This window comes from Mirounga leonina, unplaced genomic scaffold (genome assembly GCF_011800145.1).
Source record: "Mirounga leonina isolate KUSES-001 unplaced genomic scaffold, KU_Mleo_1.0 Mir_91, whole genome shotgun sequence".
Lineage (NCBI taxonomy): Eukaryota > Metazoa > Chordata > Mammalia > Carnivora > Phocidae > Mirounga > Mirounga leonina.
The window spans coordinates 46624814-46647855 of NW_023270839.1; the positions used below are offsets into that span (position 1 = coordinate 46624814).

The 23042-nt window shown below is 37.5% G+C and overlaps 1 protein-coding gene across 3 annotated transcripts in view; it reads left to right on the plus strand.

The window, feature by feature from the left end:
- The window catches only part of NEO1 (neogenin 1), a 258553-nt gene that overhangs the window by 81297 nt on the left and 154214 nt on the right, over window positions 1–23042 (plus strand). For all 3 annotated transcript variants that reach the window (XM_034994392.1, XM_034994393.1, XM_034994394.1), the window contains exon 5: window positions 13197–13333. In XM_034994392.1, the coding sequence (XP_034850283.1) occupies window positions 13197–13333 (137 nt within the window). The remainder of the gene's footprint in view (window positions 1–13196; window positions 13334–23042) is intronic.

The window sequence follows — 23042 nt, forward strand, 5'->3', positions numbered from 1 at the left end:
TTGTCAGGAGTAGGAAAGCTGGGGCACCTGGGTGGCTCAGTCAGTTACCCATTCAACTCTTGATTTCAGCTTGTCATGATCTCAGGGTGGTGAGATCCAGCCCCTCATCGAGCTCCACACTCAGTAGGGAGTGTGTTTGGGATTTTCTCTCTCTCTCTCTGCCCCTTCCCCCTGCTTGTGCACTCTCTCTCTCTCTCAAATAAATTAATCTTTAAATTACTGTTTAATTAAATTTTATTTATATGAGAGAGTGCAAGTGGGGAGAGGAACAAAGGGCGGGGGAGAGGAACAAGCCCACTCTGCAGTGAGTGCAGACTCTGACATGGGGCTCGATCCCAGGACTCTGAGATCATGACCTGAGCCTAAATCAAGAGCAGGTCACTTAACCACCTGAGCCACCGAGGTGCCCCAGAGATAAATAAATCTTTAAAAAAAGGGGAGGGGTAAGAAAGCTGAAATAGGTTCTTTTAAAAGATTTCGTATTTTATCATCATAGAAGGACATTCTGAAGATATATAATGATAAAGGAGTTTGATTTCTTATATAAGAAATAAAAGTGAGGATTGCTATGATTCTCGTTTGCTTATTCAATAATTATTCAACAAATGTTTACTGAAAGCCAATTATGTTAAGCACTGTTCTAGGTACTGGGAACAGAGTAGTGAACTGAATAGTTGTGCTGATACTCTAGTGGGGAAGAGTCAGACAGTAATCATTTAAACATGTAAAAGTTCAGTTTATAATAAGTGCTATGAAGAAAATTAAGACAAAAGTATGCCAGGGATACCAAGAGAGGTAGAGGTATGGTTGCTATCTTATATAGTATGTTGGACAGCTGTTCCTTTAGTAAAGTGATTCTCATACTGGGGTCTAGATGTGGTTGGGGTATATAAGTCACAGTAGAAATGTTACATATCTTCCTTTTATGTTGCATAAAATTATTACATTCAATTTTATTCAAACATATTTCTTAGGGGAAATGTTTTTTAATTAAATCAAATGTGGATATATCATGGCTAGCAATATCTCTCTGAATTTGAAGGATAAATCAGAAGACTGAGTAGACTGTTTTCTACCTTGAGTTCTCTAGGCTTCTGAATACTTGGGTTACATGGTAGAAAAGTCTGAGAAGCATTGCTTTCGAATAGCACTGCCTCAGGAAGCTTCACAAGCATGTAGGAGGAGGACAGTGTTGATGGTGTTCATGTCAGTATTTCTAAACCTTAGCATAGTGTCTGGCACATAATGGGGTAGGGAAAGTGGTAACCAATAATTTTTGGTCAGATATCTGAATATAGTATAGGAGAATCAGAGTGCTTCAGGTAAGATGTAGGTAATTACTCAAAATGTCTGTTTCTACCAGTGCCTTATGAGATATGTAGATGGGCCTTAGCTAATAAATTATTTAAACCCCAAATTAGAAAGAAATTTTGAAATTGGAAGAAACAAGTGGTTAGAAATCTAGATAGTGCTAGGCTGGCTTTGGTAAAAATCTTGAACTATTAGACATCCTTCTCTATTACTAATCTTAAGGCCTCTTTGAAAATGAATATTTTAAAACATTACCTGGGAGAAGCTAAGATGGCAGAATAGTAGGAGGACCCTAGGCTTGCCTCTTCCCTTGAACACAGCTAGATAAATATCAAATCATTCTGAATACCCAAGAAATTGATCTGAGGACTGACAGAACAAACTGCACAACTAGAGGCAAAGAGGCCACAACGTAGAAGTTAAATCTGCAAAATATAAAGAAAAAATCCTAAGAGCAGCAAGACAAAAGAAGTCCTGAACTTACAAGGGAAGACAAATGAGGTTAAGAGCAGATCTATCCACAGAAACTTGGCAGGCCACAAGAGAGTGGCATGATGTATTCAACGTGCTGAATGGCAAAAATATGCAGATAAGAATACTCTATCCAGCAAGGCTGTCATCCAGCATAGGAGAGATAAAGAGTTTCCCAGACAAACAAAAACTAAGGGAGTTCATGACCACTAAACCAGGCCTGCAAGAAATATTAAAGGGGCCTTTTTGAGTGGGAAAGAAAGACCAAAAGCTTCAAAGACTAGAGAGAAACAGAAAATCTCCAGAAATGACAGAACAAGTAATAAAATGGCACTAAATTCATATATATCAATAATCACTCTGAATGTAAATGGACTAAATGCACCAATCAGAAGACATAGGGTGTCCGAATGGGGGGAAAAAAACCCCAACAAGACCCATCTATATGCTGCCTACAAGAGACTTATTTTAGACCTAAAGACACCAGCAGATTGAAAGTGAGGGGATAGAGAACCATTTGTCATGCTAATGGACATCAAAAGAAAGCCAGAGTAGGAGTACTTATATCAGACAAACTAGATTTTAAACTGAAGACTGTAACAAGAGATGAAGAAGGGCACTATATCATAATAAAAAGATCCATCCAGCAAGAAGACCTAACAATTTTAATATTTATGTTCCCAATTTGGGAGCACCCAAATATGAATAACAAACATAAAGGAATTCATTGATAATAATACAATAATAGTAGAGGACTTTAACACCTTACTTACATTAACAGAGAGATCATCTAGGCAAAATCAACAAGGAAACAATGGCTTTGAATGACACACTGGACCAGATGGACTTAAAGATACGTTCAGAACATTTCATCCTAAAGCAGCAGAATACACATTCTTATCGAGTGCACATGGGACATTTTCCAGAATAGATCACATACTAGGTCACAAGTCAGACCTCAACAAGTACAAAATGATTGAGATCATACCATGCATATTTTCCGACCATAATGCTATGTAACTTGAAGTCAACCACATGAAAATTTTTGGGAAGACCACAAAGACATGAAAGTTAAAGAACATCCTACAAAAAAATTAATGGGTCAACCAGGAAATTAAAGAAGAAATTTTTTAAAAATACATGGAAACAAATGATAATGAAAACACAATGGTCCAAAACTTTTGGGATGCAGCAAAAGCAGTCATAAGAGGGAAGTATATAGCAATACAAGCCTACCTCAGGAAGCAAGAAAAATCTCAAATATGCAACCTAACCTCACACCTAAAGGAGCTAGTGGAAGAACAACAAATGAAGCCTAAAGCCAGCAGAAGAAGGGAAATAATAAAGGTTAGCGCAGAAATGAATGATACAGACACATATACACAACAGTAGAACAGATGAATGAACCCAGGAGCTGGTTCTTTGAAAGAATTAATAAAATTGACAAACCCCTAGCCAGACTTATCAAAAGAAAAAAGAAAGGACCCAAATAAATAAAATCACAAATGAGGGCGGAGAGATCACAACCAGCACCACAAAAATACAAACAATTATAGGAGAATATTATGAAAAATTATATGCTAACAGATTGGGCAATCTGGAAGAAATGGATAAATTCCTACAAACATATAAACTACCAAAACTGAAACATGAAGAAATAGAAAACTTGTTCAAGTTTTCTTGAAGTTCAAGACTGATAAACCAGCAAAGAAATTGAATCAGTAATCAAAAATATCTCAAAAATTATGGGAAGAGCCCAAGTTTCCATCAACTGATGAATAAAGGTGATGTGGTATATATATGCAATGGAATATTACTCAGGCATAAAAAGAATGAAATCTTGCCATTTACAATGATATGGATGGAGCTAGAGAATGTTATGCTAAGTGAAAAAAGTCATAGAAAGAAAAATACATTATGATTTCATTCATATGTGTAATTAAAGAAGAAAATAGATGGGGGAAGAAAACATGGGGGAAGAAAAAGAGAGAGGGAAGCAAACCATAAAACAGAGTCTTAACTATAGAGAACAAATGGAGGGTTGCTAGAGGGAGGGTGGGCGGGGGATGGGCTAGATGGGTGATGGGTATTAAGGAGGGCACTTGTGATGAGCACTGGGTGTTGTATGTAAGTGATGAATCACTAAATTCTACTCCTGAAACTAATATTACACTATATGTTAACTAAATGGAATTTAAATAAAAATTTGAAACAAAATAAATACATGAATAAATTCTTTTGTGATCATTAAAATAAATAAATAAATAAAGCATTACCATGACTGTCTTAAGAATTGATATATTTACCTAATCTTTCCATCAAATTTGTTCAGATCCAAACCAATCATAGCTACTGAAGGAAGGGTAGTGGAAATGTGTCCAATTCATTGAGTAGTTTTATTTTAAAGGGAGAGAATCCAGAAAATACAAATGCTAAAGTGTAGAGTGACTGACTGCACAATGTAATGTTCTGTTTTGGTGGAATGACAGATCAGAACCCAGCTGCAAAGGAACAGGTTATAGTTATAAAAATGCTTAATGTATTATAATTGACAATAATCGAAAAATTATTTGAAAAACAAGTGGAGGAGTCACATTTCTGGGAAGATGGAATAGATGTATTTTTCCCTATTCTTCCCACTACCAAAAATCCCAGACATTATATGTAAAACAAACCTAATAAGACTCTGGGGTTGCCTGCGTGGCTCAGTCAGTTAAGCATCTGACTCTTAGCTCAGGTGTTGATCTCAGGGTCGTGAGTTCAAGCCCTGTGTTGGGGTCCATGCTAGGAGTGGAGCCTACTTAAAAAGAAAAAAAAAAAGGACTCTAAAAGGTGGAGAGAGGAAGAATGACTGGCTAGAGACCGTGGGACCCAAGGAACAACATGATGGTGAGTTCCTTGGGTTTTGTTTTTGCCTCATATATTCCAACTTGAGCTGAAGAAGCTGGCAACCTGAAAATGCCAACAGGCACATTCAAAAAAGTTCTTAACAAACGTGCTCTCTCTAGCCAGAGGACCAGTAAAGGGAAAGCATAGCAAGACAAAATGTATAAGACTATAATCACTCCTACTTTAACCAAACACTACGGAAGAAACTGCAGCCCCACCTTCACCCATGTGAGCAAAAACCCAAGTGGGAAGGCTAGACTGCCACCCTTACCAGGTTGTAATGAGATCACGCAACCTATATGGTATCAGGAGCTAAATAGGGAGGCAAAACTTTCATCTCAACCAGGCAGTATCAAGGCCCTCTCTTTTGCTGTGTTAGTAGAAACCACAGAGGGAGCGTGGACTTTTATCCCACCTGGCGGTAAAAGATATTTCTTCCCTTCCCCACGAGGGTGGTATTAAAGGAGGCCTTGTGGAGAGTCAGAACTTTCATCATCATGTAGTATTGAGGCCCCCCTCCATGGTGTCAGTGGACACTATATGGGGAATGGTAATGAGGTATTCCTACTGCACCAGCCGGAGGGCAGTATCAGTGAAGGCCTAGTGGGGAGTCAGAACTCCCAGCCCTGTTAAGGAATAATGAGGAATCCCCACTTCCCCTTGGGTATTAAAATGAAGACTGAGTAGGGAACCTGGACTTCTCCATCTGACAGTAATAAGGTGGTACCTCCCCCTTCCTCTAGAGGAGTGTCAGAAAAAGCCACCTAAAGTTAAAGGTTTAGTAAGATCCAGAGTCTCATAACATACTCCAGATATCCAGATTTCAATTTAAAATGACTCATCATACCAAGAACCAGGGAGATCTCAAATGAGAAAAGACAATAGATGTCAACATTTAGTTGGCAGGTTTTAGAATTATCTGATATATTTTAAAGCAATCACCATAGAAATGCTTCAATAATTACAAACACACTTGAAACAGATGAAAAAAATAGAACATCTCAGCAAAAACATAGAAAAGTCTCCTCAAATAAATAGCAGATTGAAAGAACCAAGTAGAAAATTTTGAAGTTAGACCATAAAAAAATAAAATCAGTGGATGGGCTTAGCAGTAGACCAGATGGGACAGAGGAAAGAATCCGTGAACTAGAAAAATAGAAGACACAATGGTCAGTATTAGGACTGAAACAAGGGATGCTACTACAGATCCTGCAGGCATCAAAAGGATAAGGGCACGCTATAAGCAACTAAACACATGTAAATTTGACAGCTTATACAAAATAAACTGCTTGCTCCAAAACCTACCACATCTAACCCAATATGAAATAATTTGAATAGGTCTCTGTTAAGGAGATTGACTTTGTAATTTTAAAACTCCTAAAAAAGAAGTCTCCAGGCCCAGATGGTTTCACTGGAGAGTTCTAATGTTTAAAGAAATAACACCAGTTCTACACAATCTCTCCAGAAAATAGAAGGAATTGAAGCTAGTATCACTCTGATACCAAAACCAGACAAACATAGTACAAAAACAAAAACTACAGGCCAACAGGCCAATACCCCCTCATGAATATAAACATAAAAATTCTTAACAAGGAGCGCCTGGGTGGCTTAGTTGGTTAAGCGACTACCTTTGACTCAGGTCATGATCCCAGGGTCCTGGGATCGAGCCCTGCATCAGGCTCCCTGCTCAGCGGAGAGCCTCCTTCTCCCTCTCCCTCTGCTACTCCCCCCTGCTTGTGCTCTCTCTCTCTGTCAAATAAATAAAATCTTTTAAAAAAAATTCTGAACAAAATACTAGCAGAGTGAATTCAGATGTGTGTGTATATATATACATATATATTCAAATGTGTGTATGTATGTGTGTGTATGTAAATATATATGTATATTTATATACCATAACCAAGTAGGGTTTATTCCAGGGATGCAAGGCTGACTCAGTATTCCAAAATTAATATAATCTAACATATTAAAAAACTAAAGAAAAAACCTACATGATCAAATTAATAGAGAAAAAGCGTTTGACAAAATTCAACACCCTTTCATTATTTGAAAAAAACGTTCAGAAAAATAACTTAAGAACATATACAGAAAACTTACAAGCTAACATTATATTTAATGGTGAAAGACAGTACTTCCTCTGAAGATCAAGAACTAGCTAAGTTCACGGTCAGTGCTAGAAGTTCTAGCCAGTTCAATAAAGCAAGAAAAATAAAAAGCACACCGATCTAAAAGGAAGAAGTAAATAACCTCTATTTGCAAATGATATGTCTCCACAGAGAATCCCAAGGAATCCACAAAACTTCTAGAACTAAGAAGTAAGTTCAGCAAGTCACAAGATATAAGATAAACATAAAAATCAATTGTATTTCCTCAACATCACTCATCATTAGGGAAATGCAAATCAGAATTACAGTGAGTATCACCTCACACCTGTCAGAATGGCTAAAATCAAAAACACAAGAAACAAGTGTCGGTGAGGATGTGGAAAAAAAGGAACCATAGTGCAGTGTTGGTGGGAATGCAAACTGGAATGCAAACTGGTGCAACCACTGTGAAAAACAGTATGGAGATCCCTCAAAAAATTAAAAATAGGACTATCCTATGATCCAGTAATCACACTACTGGGTATTTAACCAGAGAATAGGAAAACATTAATTCAAAGGGATACATGAGACCCTATGTTTATAGCAGCATTATTTACAATACCCAAGATATGGATGCAGCCCAAGTGTCCATCTACAGATGAATGGATAAAGAAGATATGGTACACTTATACAATGGAATATTATTCAGTCATAGAATGAAATCTTGCCATTTGCAATGACATCAATGGATTTAGAGAGTATAATGCTAAGGGAAATAAGTCAGAGAAAGACAAATACTGTATGATCTCACTCATATGTGGAATTTAAAAAACAATACAAATGAGCAAAGGTAAAAAAGAGAAACCAAGAAACAAACTCTGAACTATAGAGAACAAGCTGACAGTTACCACAGGGGAGGCAGGTGGGGGAATGGGTGAAACAGGTGATGGGGATTAAAAAGCACACTTATGATGGGGGAAAAAAAAAGAATCTAGGTTATAAAACAGAAATTAGGCACCAGGAAACAAGATTGGGTAAATTCAGACCAAGGCAGCAGAGGAAAAAGCCAAGCCAGGGTAAGCCAAGGATGTTTTGAGAAGGGCAATTCAAAGTCATTGAAGAAAAGAGATAACATATTACTGCTCTTAATTTCTCTTCCCTAAGACTGCTCTGACGCCAAGTCTCATTGAAGAAGAATTAAGACAGCTTTAGTCCTTGAGAATAAGGAGGGGGAATGGAGAACATTCCTGGCCACTGGGAACAAACCGGATGGCCATCCTTCAGAAATGGAGGAAAACTGCCTAAGACAATCTTGGCTCTTTATAATGAACAAATGGTCAGAGAGAACTTTATGCAAAGGACTTTGCATTTTTGGAATTCTTGTTTATGTAGCAATTTTAAGCATATAAGTATATATTTCCATTTAAAAATATTTTTATACAAAAAAATACAGATGAATGGACCATGAAGAAAAAAATCATTTGTATTTCTGTGTACTAGCAATGAGCATGTGAACACCGAAGTTACAGATACAATAGCATTTACACTCACTCACAAAAACTGAAATACTTAAGTTGAAAATCTAACAAAACTTGTTAGATTTGTATACTAAAAAACACAAAATGCTAATGAAAGATATCAAAGAAGATCTAAATAAATAGACCTACAGTGTCTTTGGATTGGAAGACTCAGTAGCAAAGATGTCAGTTCTTCAAATTGATACACAGGTTAACTCAATTCCTGTCAATATCCCAGCAAGATCTTTTGTAGATATAGACAAGACTATTCTAAAATTTAGATGGAAAAGCAAAGGAACTGGAATAGTTAACAGTTTTTTGGGTTTTTTTTAAAGATTTTATTTATTTATTTGATAGAGAGAGACACAGCGAGAGAGGGAACACAAGCAGGGGGAGTGGGAGAGGGAGAAGCAGGCTCCCCGCAGAGCAAGGAGCCCGATGTGGGACTCGATCCCAGGACCCTGGGATCATGACCTGAGCCGAAGGCAGTCACTCAACTGACTGAGCCACCCAGGCACCCAACAGTTTTTTTAAAAAGTGAGAAGAATCAGTCTACCTTATTTCAGGACTTTGTATATAGCTACAGTGATCAAGACTGTATGGCATTGAGGATAGTCACATATATCACTGGGACAGAATAGAGAATTCAGATTTAGACCAAACAAAAATGCCCAACTAATTTATGACAAAGATGTAAAAGCAGATCAACGGAGGAAAGGTAGCATTTTTTTTTTTTTTAAGATTTTATTTATTTATTTGACAGAGACACAGCGAGAGAGGGAACACAAGCAGGGAGAGAGGGAGAAGCAGGCTTCCTGCTGAGCAGGGAGCCTAATGCGGGGCTTGATCCCACAACCCAAGCCGAAGGCAGATGCTTAACAACTGAGCCACCCAGGCACCCCAGGAAAGATAGCATTTTTAACAAATGCTGCTGGAGCAGTTGGTCACGTCTCTCAACCTATGTCTCACACGTCATATAAAAAATTAACTCTTGGACCTAAATGTAAAATGCAAAATGAAATTTGAGAAAAGAAATATGGGAGAATACCAGGATCTAGGGCTAGGCAAAGAGTTATTAGATTTGACACCGAAAGCACAATCCATAAAAGGAAAAGTTGAAAATTGGATTTCATCAAAATTAAAAACTTTTGCTCTGTGACAGACCCTTTTAGAGGATGAAAAGATCATTACAGAGTGGAAGAAAATATTTGCAAACCACATCTTCAACAAGTGTATGTAAAATATATAATAATCTTTCAAAACTCAACAGTAGAAAAGCACATAATCCAATTAGAAATAGGCAAAAGACATGAATAAATGTTTTACTGGAAAAGATGAAGGTGGCAAGTAAGCACAAGAAAAGTTGTTTCACATTGTTAGCCATGAGGGAAATGCAAATTAAAGTCACAGTAAGATATTGCTATGTACCTATCAGAATAGCTACACTTTGTAAAAATTGACAGCACCAATGCTGTCAAGGATGTGGAGAAATGGGATCACTCTGACACTGCTGGCTGGAATGTGAAAATGGCACAGCCACTCCACAAAACTGGCAGTTTCTTTAAAAACTTAACATGTTGCAACTACCGTATGACCTAACATTAACCCTTTTGGGCATTTGTCCTGTAGAAATGAACTTCATGTTCACACACAAGTCTGCATATCTGTATTCACAGCAGCTTTATTCATAATAGCCCCAAACTAGAAACAGCCCAGATGTCCTTGATTGAGTGAATGGTTAAACAAACTAAGGTATATCCATACTGTGGAATTCCTGCTAAGCAATAAAAGGAAGGAACTATTGATATATGCAGCAACCTAGATGAATCTTTGGAGAATTATGCTGAGTGAAGAAAGCCAAGCCCCAAAGGTTATATACTGTATGATTTTATTTATATAATATTCTTCCTGAAATGACAAAATTACTGAAATGGAGAACAGATTAGTGGTTGCCAGGGGTTAATGAGGAGGTGGGAGGAGGAGGAAAGAGGGTGTGGCTGTAAAAGGGCCATAGGAGGGATCCTTGTGGTGATGGAAATGTCAGTATTCTTGTGATGTTGTACTCTACGAGGTTACCACTGGGTAAAGACGTACCTACAATACATCTCTGTATTATTATTTTTTTAAGATTTTTATTTATTTGTCAGAGGGAGAGTGAGAGAGAGAAGAGAGCACAAGCAGGGGGAGCGGCAGGCAGAGGGAGAAGCAGGCTCCCTGCTGAGCAGGGAGCCCCAAGTGGGGCCCAGTCTCAGGACCCTGGAATCATGACCTGAGCAGACCGGGCAGACGCTTAAATGACTGAGCCATACAGGTGTCCCCTCTCTGTATTATTTCTTAAAACTGTAGTTACCTCATAATAAAAAGTTTAGTCAAAACAAAACAAAAAAACAGAAGAGAATAAATATCGTTCCCTTCCTTTCCTGCTGTTTTAAAAGAAGAGATATCCTTTTGTGCTCTAAACCTTATTACTTTCCATTTTCTCCAGCACTTTTATGAATCTTCTTCTCAAATATTTTCCTCTCCATTGGCTCCTTCTCTTTTTGCCTATAAAAAGGCTTACCTTTCTCTCACGCAAGTAACAACACAAAGAAACTAAATTAAACAAGCCAATTTCCTTTTGTTTTCCCCTTCACACATACTACCCTAACCTTAAGAATCTTCCTTAACATGTGTTTCTTCCTCAGTTTCTCTATCTAATCCATCTACATCTGTCATGGAACCTCCTAACTATCTCTGAAAACCACCTTATTCCAAGCTACTGTCAGCTGTCACCTCAGTTACCACAGGACTCTCCTGTTCTTCCCATACTTACTCTGGCTTCATCGTGTGAAGCCACCGGTGTGGCTTAAACTTGGCCACACTGGTTATTTTCAGATCCAGAAACACACTGTGGTCCTTTCAAAGTCTCCTTTGTACCATCTCCTAGACTGAGCCCTGACTCCCCAGCGACACACACACATACTTTGTCCAGCAACACTCAACCTAACTTGGGTCCAGTGACCATGCTTGCTTTTCACACACTGTTCCTTTTGCTTATTATCTTTGAATTTTGGAGTTCTAAAGACTCGACTGCCATCTTACTATAAGCTCTCACATCATCACGTGAATAAGTTAAATGAATTCTGCCAAGCTAACAGCCATTCTTCCTCCCAGAAGAAAGATTGACTTCTATACCGGCACTCAGTTATGGCAAATATGAGGCAAGCAAATATCAGGAATATTTTTTAGTATAATTATTAAGTAGGAATTACTGTATCTCCAGTTCAAAAGTACCATACCAACTAGTAGTTCAAATTATCTTCCCCTCAACTGGGTATCACATGTATATATTGCTGATTTTCCACTCGTGAGCATTGTTTTCCATTTCTGAAGATTAGTAGTAGTTTTGTCTAAGGGTGAAATAGAGGATTTTCAATTTTGTAAATTTTTCTTATTTTGCGAGGCATGGAAACCCAGTCTTATCTCTCTGTTTTATCCAAGTAGTTCTTGCTCTATTCCATGATATGTTTACTGCTTCTCTATCTCATCACATTAAATTGGGATTTGAGGTCTAATAGAGATGTTTCAAATTAGAAGGCCACTTGATAAAGTTGAGTCGTGATCTTGCAAGGTATTTCATAGAGAAGCCACCAAACCTGATTCTGGTTTTCCTCTTTCTTTGTCCAGAAACTTAATCTTGTTTATCAGATTCAGGAAGCTTAATTACTCAGGTTCACAGCATACTGAAATTTAAGCTAGAATAACTCTTTACTTAGGATGAGAATTATAAATGTGGCACAGACAGAATAGTCATAATAGTCATTTCCTCTCTTTTTCCCCATCAGAAATTCTCTATGAAAAGCCATATTTTTTGTTGAGCATAGTTACAGATAGGAAATGTGACAGTATTAAGATTTGAGAGAAAAATCTGCCTATGAAAACCAGTTTAGACCTAGAACCTCAAAATAAAAATAAAATTATAACTCCACAAACTCCAAATCAACTAAACCTTTTTGCTTTATAAAAACTTGTTGAGAATATTGATTTGTGATTTTTTCCCTTGATGTTATAGGATCACTTACTTTTTCTTTAAATATTCTCTTTAAAAGATTTAAATCACTGTATAGATCTGGGTTATAGTGGTCGGTGTCCTTGTTGATGATGGCATGATAGCAGGTTCTTACCTGGTAACCACATCCATGTTGCTGCTCTCTGGCAAGCGTGTTCTCTCCCTTCCCTGTCCCTTTTCCTCCCTTCCCTAGCCAAGCCACCACAGGAAACTTTCAGTAGGCATCGTGGCCCCACGACTTTGTGTTTCTGATCTGACATTTTACCTTCTCCAGTTGTCCTCTCAATTTGGCATACCTGAATCAATCTCAGATTGATTCCAGAATTCAAAATTAGATCATGTGCGGAAAAACTGGGCAGAGTTGGGAGGCAGGGATGGATTGTGGGGAGTGGAATTGGTTATAAAAGTAGTGTACCATTGAGAATAATTAGATGTGTTCAGAGATAGGGGCACCTGGGTGGCTCAGTCGGTTAAACATCTGACTCTTGATTTTGGCTCAGGTCATGATCTCAGGATTGTGAGATCGAGCCCCGATTTGAGCTCCACGCTGAGTGTGGAACCTGCTTCATATTCTCTCTCTCTCCCTCTCCCTTGCCCCTCCCCACCCCAAACTTCATGCTCTTTCTCTCTCTCTCTCAGAAAAAATAAGTGTTAGAGATAATTCATTGTAACATTTTGGTTCGTGTTTGTGATATTTATGCATGTAAAATATGAGCAGAGTAATTGGACTAAATTAAATTCTGCTAATTTTGTTAGTCTCTCTGTAGCCATATAAATAATAATGCTTTTTAAGTGTTTTCTCTGTTTTATGTAGAGAGTTTCTCAGGTATTTATTATTTTCCTAGTTCTGAAATGTGTCAATATTTTTTTATGCAGCTCTGAAAAATTGGTGTTGCTGGCAGGTGGTAGTCTGGAGATCAGTGATGTTACTGAGGATGATGCGGGGACTTATTTTTGTATAGCTGATAATGGAAATGAGACAATTGAAGCTCAAGCAGAGTTTACAGTACAAGGTATGTAAATATTTCCTGTATAAATAAATTCTGTGTACTTTATTGGTTTGCTAATTGTTTAACATTAAAGTAGAGGAGACAATACAGCATAATCGTTAAAACCCTGAGCTTTATGCCAGTTTGCTTAGGTTCAATTCTGGGCCTTATATTTCCTAGCTATGTAACTATAGGAAATTTACTTAACCTCTCTGACCCTCATTTACCTCCCCTGTAAACGGAGATAACAAGAGTACTTACCTCATTGAGGTTGTTTTAAGGATTTAAGAGAGTTAATATTTGTAAACTCCTAGAATATGTGACTAGAATATGATAAGAGCCCAGTTAATTATTGATATTATCTGCAGAATAGTATGGGGAAGGCTGTGTTCTGGGACATCTGGAAGTTCAGCTCACTTTTCTTATCTCACAGAGACTTCTTATACTCTGACCTAGAACCTTTTATCTCCTAAGCACTGGTGTTCCCTCCTTTCCGGAGAATAGATCACCCAGGACGGAATGCACTGTGTCTCTCAAAGTAACATGGTCATCTCTTTGATGATTTGATGATTTATTTCGTTCCGTTCAACTAATGTTGGTCATCACAGCATCTTCCCTCACAGGCTTTCTGATTCAGAAGTCAGAGAAAGTGAACATGACATAATCTCTTCTTTATCTCCATGTCCCTTGCCCTTCCTCCATATTGGAATGTACCCTCAGAGGAATATTTGCTCTCTCTCCTGTAATTTGTCTACACCCTCATTTTATCTTTGTTTCAGCTAAAAATTTTAAGACCTTTCTGTTACTTTCAGAAAAATCCAACATTGCTTGGATATGTAGAGGTATATTTTGGCTCATGATGTTCATTATTACCTTGTCTCAAATTGTATTATATTTTATTGAATACTTCCTGATCTGTGGTTTAGGGTTATTTCATATTTTTACGAAAGTTTGTTTCTCTTGGCTCACTGGTGGGTTTCAGAGTAGGAAGTATGATAGCCACATTTATACCTCCAGTAGTCACCAGAGGACTCAAATTTGTTTTGTTTTATATATAAGATATATATTTTAAGTTTATTTTTGGTAATCTCTACACCCAGCGTGGGGCTTCAACTCACGACCCTGAGATCAAGAGTCGCATGCTGCACTGACTGAGCCAGCCAGGAGCCCCTCAAATTTGTTTTTGATAGGAATTGGGAAGTAGACTGCTTGGGGTCCTTCTATGCTGGCAAAAGCACAGAATGTTTATGTTCTCTATTGCTATTTGTGAATGGATTCATAATCTCTGAAAATCAAAAGAACAAGCCTTAGACTAGAGCTATTACAGTTAATTGCATAACTATTGCCTCACCTACACTGAACCATTCTTGGCTAGGTGGACGGTTGGCCATGACCAGTTGTAGAATGACCAATTTCTATTTCTGTTTTGCTTATCTGTTTATCTAATTTATTTCTTTACCTCTGTGTGGGTGGGATCATACAAGTAAAATATTAGTGAACTCCGTATTATTTGGTCCCTGTTCCTCCCTTACTAGATGTTTTCTCTTTTTGTTTTTACCATTAGTCAGATTCTTGGCCTAACACTCTCTTCCATTTCCTACCTGTGCCTCAGTTTCCTCCACTGTAAAGTACCTTGTTATTAACCTCAAATGTGAGGTATAGTTTCTGCCATATGTGTCAGTTGCATTTGTCCATGTGATTGTTTTCTGCTTTTTAACTTTTATTTATTGTATGGAATTGAATTAAAACTCTTCTATTCACTTATTAACTACATTTTTTTAGTTGTAAGATAATACATACATCTTACAATTTGTACCTCGTTCCATCTTCTCTGTCCCTAGAGAAAGTGCCCTTTAAATGAGTACATTCTAGAAAACTGAGGAAAGAATAAGTAAGGAAACCTAGATATTAAAAATTACCACAGACCTTCTCTAATTAAACAGCATGGTATTGGCCCAAGAGTAGGCAACCAAAAGGAATAAAATCCAGGTGTTACAAGTAATTATGGAACTTAAAAATACTATCAAAGTGGCAGTTCAGTTCAGAGGGAAAAAACTTACTTAAATGGTATTGGTACAATAGATTTTCAAGTAGGAGAAAATAAAGTTGGTCAAAATATGAAAAAATGAATATGTGAGTTTAATGTTTGTATTATCTGTGCTGGAAAAGACAACAGGAAAGAACATGTCAAGCAAAAACCAACAAATGTTGACTACATACACATTTTTTTTTTTAAGTTATATAGAAGAGCCCCTGTAAATAAAAGCTAAATGCAAATGATAGGCTAGGTGAGAATAGTTGTAACGCATAACTGAGAAAGGGTGAGAATCCTGAAAATACAGAGAGTTTCTGGAAACTGATTATAAAAAAAAAATAACCTGAGGAAAATTGATAAAGAATATGAACAGTTCAGAAAGGCAGTTCAGAAAGAAGAGTTTATTAGCTGTTTGCATTTCTTTATTGGCAGATAGTCAATCGTACTAGTAGTGAGAAAAATACAAATTTAAAAGATATCATTTTTCTCAACCATTATACTTTCAAAAATTGAAAAGATTTTGACCTCCAGAGCATGTGGTGTGCGGTGTTGAGAACTGAAAATTATTATTGATAACATCTTGCCAGTACAGAATAGATAAAAAACATTACCTCCTTGGTACTAGATGTTGTATTCCTCCATGAAATTTAAGGTTGAATTAGCTTTTTTGATACCCTTTTTATAGGGAACAACCAAATTCATTTATTAACCAAGTCTTACCAACTGTCCACCGATTCTTTCTCTTCCTCCCACCTCACTTGTTAGGTCCATTTCATTTCTTGCCTTTTGTTGAAAACGCATCCTATCTGCTAACTTCTCTATTTCTGACATAGTTTTGGATTGGCTTGAGGCTAATAGTTGTACGTGTGTGTTTGAGAGTGCCTGCCATGGTCTAGATCTGCAGTAGAGGACTGGGTATCGTGGTGCTTAAAGACACTTAGGTTAAAAATGTTGGTGAGCAGAGGAACTATAGTAGGGTGGTTTTTTTTTTTTTTACCCAAAAGTTTATACACAATGCTTTATAAATCCATGGTTAATGAAAAGTTAGAAAAAATAAATAACATGTGTTTTCAAAGGTATGAAGATAGGGTTGTTATGTGTCCGTGAAAGAATTAGGAAGTACTTATTATTACTCTCTAAACTAGATGTCCCAGGGTAAATTTTATGGTAATACGATATCGTACTAACAAATTTTGACCTTTCATTTTGCGTCACATTTCTTTTTTTTTTTTTAAGATTTTATTTATTTATTTGAGAGATGGAGAGTGAGAGAGAGTGAGCACAAGATGGGGAGGGTCAGAGGGAGAAGCAGACTCCCCGCTGAGCAGGGAGCCTGATGCGGGGCTCAATCCCAGACTCCAAGATCGTGACCTGAGCTGAAGGCAGACACGCAACCGACTGAGCCACCCAGGCGCCCCTTGTGTCTCATTTCTGAACTGGATTATGAGTGGTTGAAATTGAACAAAAGTTCTACACCGTTGATAAAGAAAATATTTTCGAAACCAGTTTGCATTTCCTACCAAACTAGTCCCAGCTGTTGACTCCTTCACCCAAGATCAACTCTGAAGAACTGGAGGAATAAGAGGGATGTGTGGGGAGATTAAGGCTCTCATGAGTCTCTATGTGGGAGTGGTGGCTATGGCCTGGGACTAAAGACTGCATGGAGAAGCAGTGAGAAGATAGATTGGAAGGCTATTAAGTTCTATTGTTATTTCTCTCTGGTGTTGCCTTGAGACTCTCTTTCCCTGTTCTTTCCCCACAGAAATGAGCAGCAGTGGCCCAGGCTTCCATGATTATTCAAAAGATCTGTTAGGGCTCTGATGGCATTAATATAAACGGGTATGGCCTAATTGTCCATAGGGGATAACTACCTTTTTTCTCCCCTCCCAAGCTCCCATTGGTATGTTTCAACCTAGGAAGACTCTGCCCAGTGTTATTTCTCCCTGAGTTTAAGTGAGAGGAAATGTCTGTGGAATGCCCAGCAAATTGGAGTAAATAGCAGGAGTTCTAAGGTCCCTGGGGCTCTTTGCTCTGGGGCTCACTCTCCTCTCTTCTTAATTTCACCAGGTTGGATACAGTGAGGTCTGGTAACCATATATATTACTAGACAGAGTGACTGGTTCCCCAGAAAAACATTAGTTTATAACCAAACTAGGCACCTGAATAGTACAATTACTCTCAAAGAAAGACAACTAAGTGAATAACATATACCATCTGACAGAGAATTTTTGGAAAAGATTGACCAAGAATTAAAAATAAACTTGACAAATATTATTTCAGGAGATTAGAAAAATATAACAATACTATGCAAAAACAAGAAAACATAACAGTGTAGAGCCAAGTAGAAGTGTTAGGTATGAAAAATGTAAAAATAAAGAATACAGTAGACTGGATGATGGTTGAAGGTGTACAGGTGGTAAACTCATGAGTTGGAAGATGATGCTGAAAAACTCTGAGAATGCAACATTAAATGATAAAGAGAACACATAGAATAAAAGCCAAGAGGCATGAAAGTTAGATGTAGAAGAGTTTCTATCCAGGTAAATAGGAATCCTAGAAGAGAGAACAAAAAGGGAGGAGAAAATATTTGAAGAAATAATTAAGATCAGTTTCTCAGAATTAAAGACTAACAGAAGACCTTAGTCTGAAAGGGCTTAAAGACTTCTGTGTGTGAGTGGGAAGGAAAACCCACCCTTGGGCCCATATAGTGACAGATAGTATCAAAGACAAAGACAGAATTCTAAAAGCTTCCCGTGACAAAGAGCAGATTACCTACAAAGGAACAAGAATTATATTGCACCTAGTGTCGATTTTGAGAAATCTGATTTTAAGAGGAAAATGGAGTAATGTTTTTTAAAGTGTTAAAGGAAAAGAACACTGAATCCACATGGAATTTATATCCATCCAAAATGTGAGTTATAATAAAAATTCTCACCATATAAGACCTCATTGAGGGTTTGCTATACAAAGATATACACTGAAAACAGTTTTGGAATACATACTTAAATAAGAAGAGACACTTTCAGGAAATGCTGCAAGAGGTATGGGAGTTTTAAGACAGCCCTCAAATTCTTTGGCAGTCCTCCTAATGAGTAGTGGGGTTTATATCCCTTGCCCTTGAATCTGAGTGGGCTTGGAGCTATTTGTATAAATGGAGTATGGCAGAAGTGGTGTCATATGACTTCTGAGGCTTATAAAAGGCCATGCAGATTCCTCCTGGTTCTTTTGGAATTACCACTTTCCAGTCACTTCTTGGGATCTCCCTCTCAGAACCCAGCTGCCATGCTGTGCGAAGCCAAACCACAAGGAAAGGCTGCATTGTAGGTACTACGGTAGACAGCTCCACTGAGCCCACCTTGCAGGTCATCTAATCAAGGGACCAGACATGTAATGAAGAAGTTTCCAGTTGATTTGAGCCCCCAGCTTTCTAAGTCGCCCCCACACATTCAAGTTTTTATAGACATGGGGAAGCAGAGATAAGCCATTCCTGCTGGGCTGTCCTAATTCCTGACCCAAGGATCTGTGAGCATAAGAAAATGGTGGTGGTGTTATGCCACTAAGTTTTGGGCTGATTTGCTGTGCAGCAGTTGTAACTTGGGAAAGTGCAAGTTTTTTAAAAGACTAGAATCAAAGTAAAAATATATCAGTGATAACCCAGAACTAAAAACTTTGACCATACCAAGTGTGGAGGTAGAATAATATATACCACTTGATGGAGAATTATTGGAGGAAAAAAACCCAAGAATTAAAAATAAGCATGTTAAATATATTTTAAGAGGTTAGTAAGGTATTAGCAATATAATTGATATTTATAGCATATTGCACCAAACAAATGAATAAATTGTTTTTTAAAATAGTGCCTGTGGAACCCTTACTAAAATATACCACATACTGACCACAGAACAATTCTTAGCAGATTTTAGAGAATTGAAATTCTGTAGATTTGACTGCTGCAAAATTAAGTTTGGAACTAGTTACGAAAAAGTAACTTTAAAAACTGGTAATTTGAAGATCTCCTCATGTTTGGGCATTAAGTGAATCACTTTGAAATAATCCATGAATCAGAAAAGAAATGAAAATTAGGAAATAGTTTGAACTAATAGAGATATGACCTATCAAAACTTACGGGATGCTTAGAAAAAATTTATAGCCTTAAGTACAGGTATTAGAGAAGAAAGACTGAAAAATCAGTGATTTAAATATCTATCTCAAAAAGCTTAAAAAAAAAATCATCAAACTTACCCCAAAGGAAATACAAGAAGGGAAGTAATTAATAATACAAGAAGGGAAGAGCAAAATTAATAAAATAGAAAAAAACATTCAAAATAGAGTTTCAGCAAAGCCAAAAATTAGTTCCTTGTAAAGCATAACAGCATTGATAAACACCTGACAAGACTTAAATGCAAGGCTTGACAAAGGTCTTTGTTTAGATGAAGAAGCAAACTACAGCTCATAGACCAGATCTGCCCCATTGCTTGGCTTTATATAGCCTACGAGCTAAAAATCGTTTATACAGTTTTAGGGGCGCCTGGGTGGCTCAATTGTTAAGCATCTGCCTTCAGCTTAGGTCATGATCCCAGCGTCCTGGGATTGAGCCCCTCATCGGGCTCCCCGCTCAGCGGAAAGGCTGCTTCTCCCTCTCCCACTCCCCCTGCTTGTATTCCCTCTCTCGCTGTGTCTCTTTCTGTCAAATAAAAAATCTTTAAAAAAATAAATAAAAATCGTTTATATAGTTTTAAATGGTTGAAACAGGAGAATAATATTGATGTATGAACATTTTATGAAATTCAGTTTTATTGTCCATAAATAATTTTATTGGCACACAATCAGCATTCATTTATATATTGACTGTGGCTGCTTCTACGGAGTTGAGTAGTTGTGACAGAGACCACATGACCCACAAATTCTAAAATATTTACTCTCTGGTCCTTTTCAGAAAAAGTTTCAACTCTTGATACACACTCTATTAAGAACTCTTACAGATCAACAAGGTAAACAAAGACCAATAAACCAGTAAAAAATCACCAAAAGACTTGAGCGGCCACCTCACAGATCTCTAGGTGGCTACTGAATAAGTAGTTATCATCATTAGTTTTCTGAGATAGGCAAATAAAAGCCACAGTGAGATACTGTTCCACCAGAGTGGCTAAAATTAAAGAGACTAATAATAACAGATGTTCATTAGGATGAGGAACGCTCTGATGTACTGCTGTTAGGACTACACATTGATACAATCACTTCAGAATACTGTTGGGCAGAATCTACTGAAACTGCATATAAACATATCTTATGATATAATGGTTGTATTCCTAGGCGTATACACACCAGAAATGTGTAAATATATGCATCAAAAAACACACAATAATGTTCTCACCAGCTTTATTGACAGTAAATCAAAACTGGAAACCGTTAAAAACATCTATCAGCAGCAGTAGAACGGGTAAGTAGTGTTCTAATCCTACAGTGGTATATTATCAACAGTGAAAATTGACAGACCATTGCTACATTCAACAACATGGATAAAACAAACACCATTGAAAGAAGGAAGTCAGTCACAAAAGAATACATACTGTGTGATTCCATTTTTATAAAGTTCAAAAATAGGCAAAACTAATCTATGGTTTTAGAAGTCAGGATGATGATTACTTTTGGACAAAGGCAGGGTAGTGACTGAATGTGGAACAACAGGACCTCTGGTGTGTTCTCTTTCTTAATCTGGATGGTAGCTAAAATAATTGAACCTGTACTGTTTTTGTTTTTTTTTTTTTTAAAGATTTTATTTATTTGAGAGTGAGAGAGAGAGAGAGCATGAGAGGGGGAGGGTCAGAGGGAGAAGCAGATACCCTGCTGAGCAGGGAGCCCGATGCGGGACTCGATCCCAGGACTCCAGGATCATGACCTGAGCCGAAGGCAGTCGCTCAACCATCTGAGCCACCCAGGCGCCCCGAACCTGTACTGTTAATGTGTGTCACATGAGATCTTTTCTTTTTTATTGTTTACAGATAAGAAGTTATTATGTACCAAAAGTTTGGAAAATTTTATTTTGAACTTTGTCATAACTGAAAGTATTTTCTTTTTCAAACAGGGAAAGCAATTTATGAGAAATAGTTGGAGATTATACACACACGCATGCACACACACACGTAATATAAAGTTCTTGTATAGCTATTTCTATATATATGGTCATGCCTGTCTGCTCCTGTTATTTTTTTAAGAAGTTATAGCCACAGGAAATGCCATAGTGAGTGTTAATGCAGAAAAAGGTTATAAGTTCATTCTTCATCTGTTAAATATTTCAAATTTATTGTTTTATCGGATTTCTACACATGCTGTGACGTGAATTAGCCCATCGTGTATTTCCTGTCGTCTCAGATTGCCGATAACACCCATTGGTCATGAGTTTGTTTTTTTTTTAAAGAGGAATTTTTCCTTTTCTCTTACAACATTCATAACAGTCTGTGATACACATCTCCACTCCTCCCCCCCACACAAAAGAAGAAAATTTTCCATTTGTATTCTTGTGGGATAAATTGATAAATTCTGAATTGGCCACCTCCTTGGCTTTGTCAGTACTCATAACAAATCTCACTGATTCTGCAGTCTTTCTCTGAAGTCAGAGCCTAGTGTCATTCTACATTTACCCTTCTACTCTATCTGATCTCTACTTACATTAAGACATTGATCTCCCCATTTCTGCCAGTCTTCTGCTTGATTTCACTTCCTTTTAGTTCATGATGAATTACGGTAGTCTGCTCTCATTTGTTAGAAGTCCCAGTTCTTGATAGACATAGGAAGAGATCTCTGTAGGAGCTTCTGCAAGTCTCCAAGCATCTTATCAGAGGGGCCTAGGGATGCTGGCTGGCGGGAACAGGAGGAGACAAGGCCTCCATAGAAACTGTAGTTGTCCTTCCTGCTGGGGAAGAATCAAACTTCCTCTCTGGGTGCTGGGAGATCTGCTCTAAACATCTGTAACACTGGGACTTTTACCACCAGTTATAAGGTCATTGTAAGGAGTAACTGAAAAAAGTAACCTTCACTTAGCAAAGTTCCTGGGACCATGTAATTGTTTTAGTTATTGTTAGGGCTATTTTTGTGTGTGGGGGGGGAGTAAAATATACATAAGATTTACCATCTTACAAAAAAGAACTCTCAGTTCTCTTGGCTTAGGATAAACTCTTTATGGCTTGTGTATAAAACATAATCAGACCTTTCATATAAAGGCAACTTTTTCATTGTTAACTGAGAAGCAGAGTAGTTAAGTTCAATCTTTGGACCCAGCATGCTTGGGTCTCATTTCTGTCTCTATGTGAACATGGGCAACTTATGTAACTTACCTTTGTCTTAGTTTCTTTTATCAGTTCAATAAGTTGTTATAAGGATTAACTAAATAAACTTCTGGCACTATTCCACCTGAACCTGGGATAGAAATGAAAGTCATCTTTACCAAACTGCATATAGTTTCCTGAACATACTGTGCTGTTTGATTTCTCCATTCCCCTGTATCCTCACACCCTCAGCTAAAATTTTCTGATAGTCCTTCAAGATTAGTTCTGATCTTAACCTTGCTATGAAGCTTTTCATAACCACCCTCTCACCCTCAGGTGATTATGATGTCTCTCAAAATAGCTCTCCTTTAACCAATCGTGTTTCTCATTGATTTGTTTATATGCCTTTTCCCACTACTGCTGGACTGAGGTC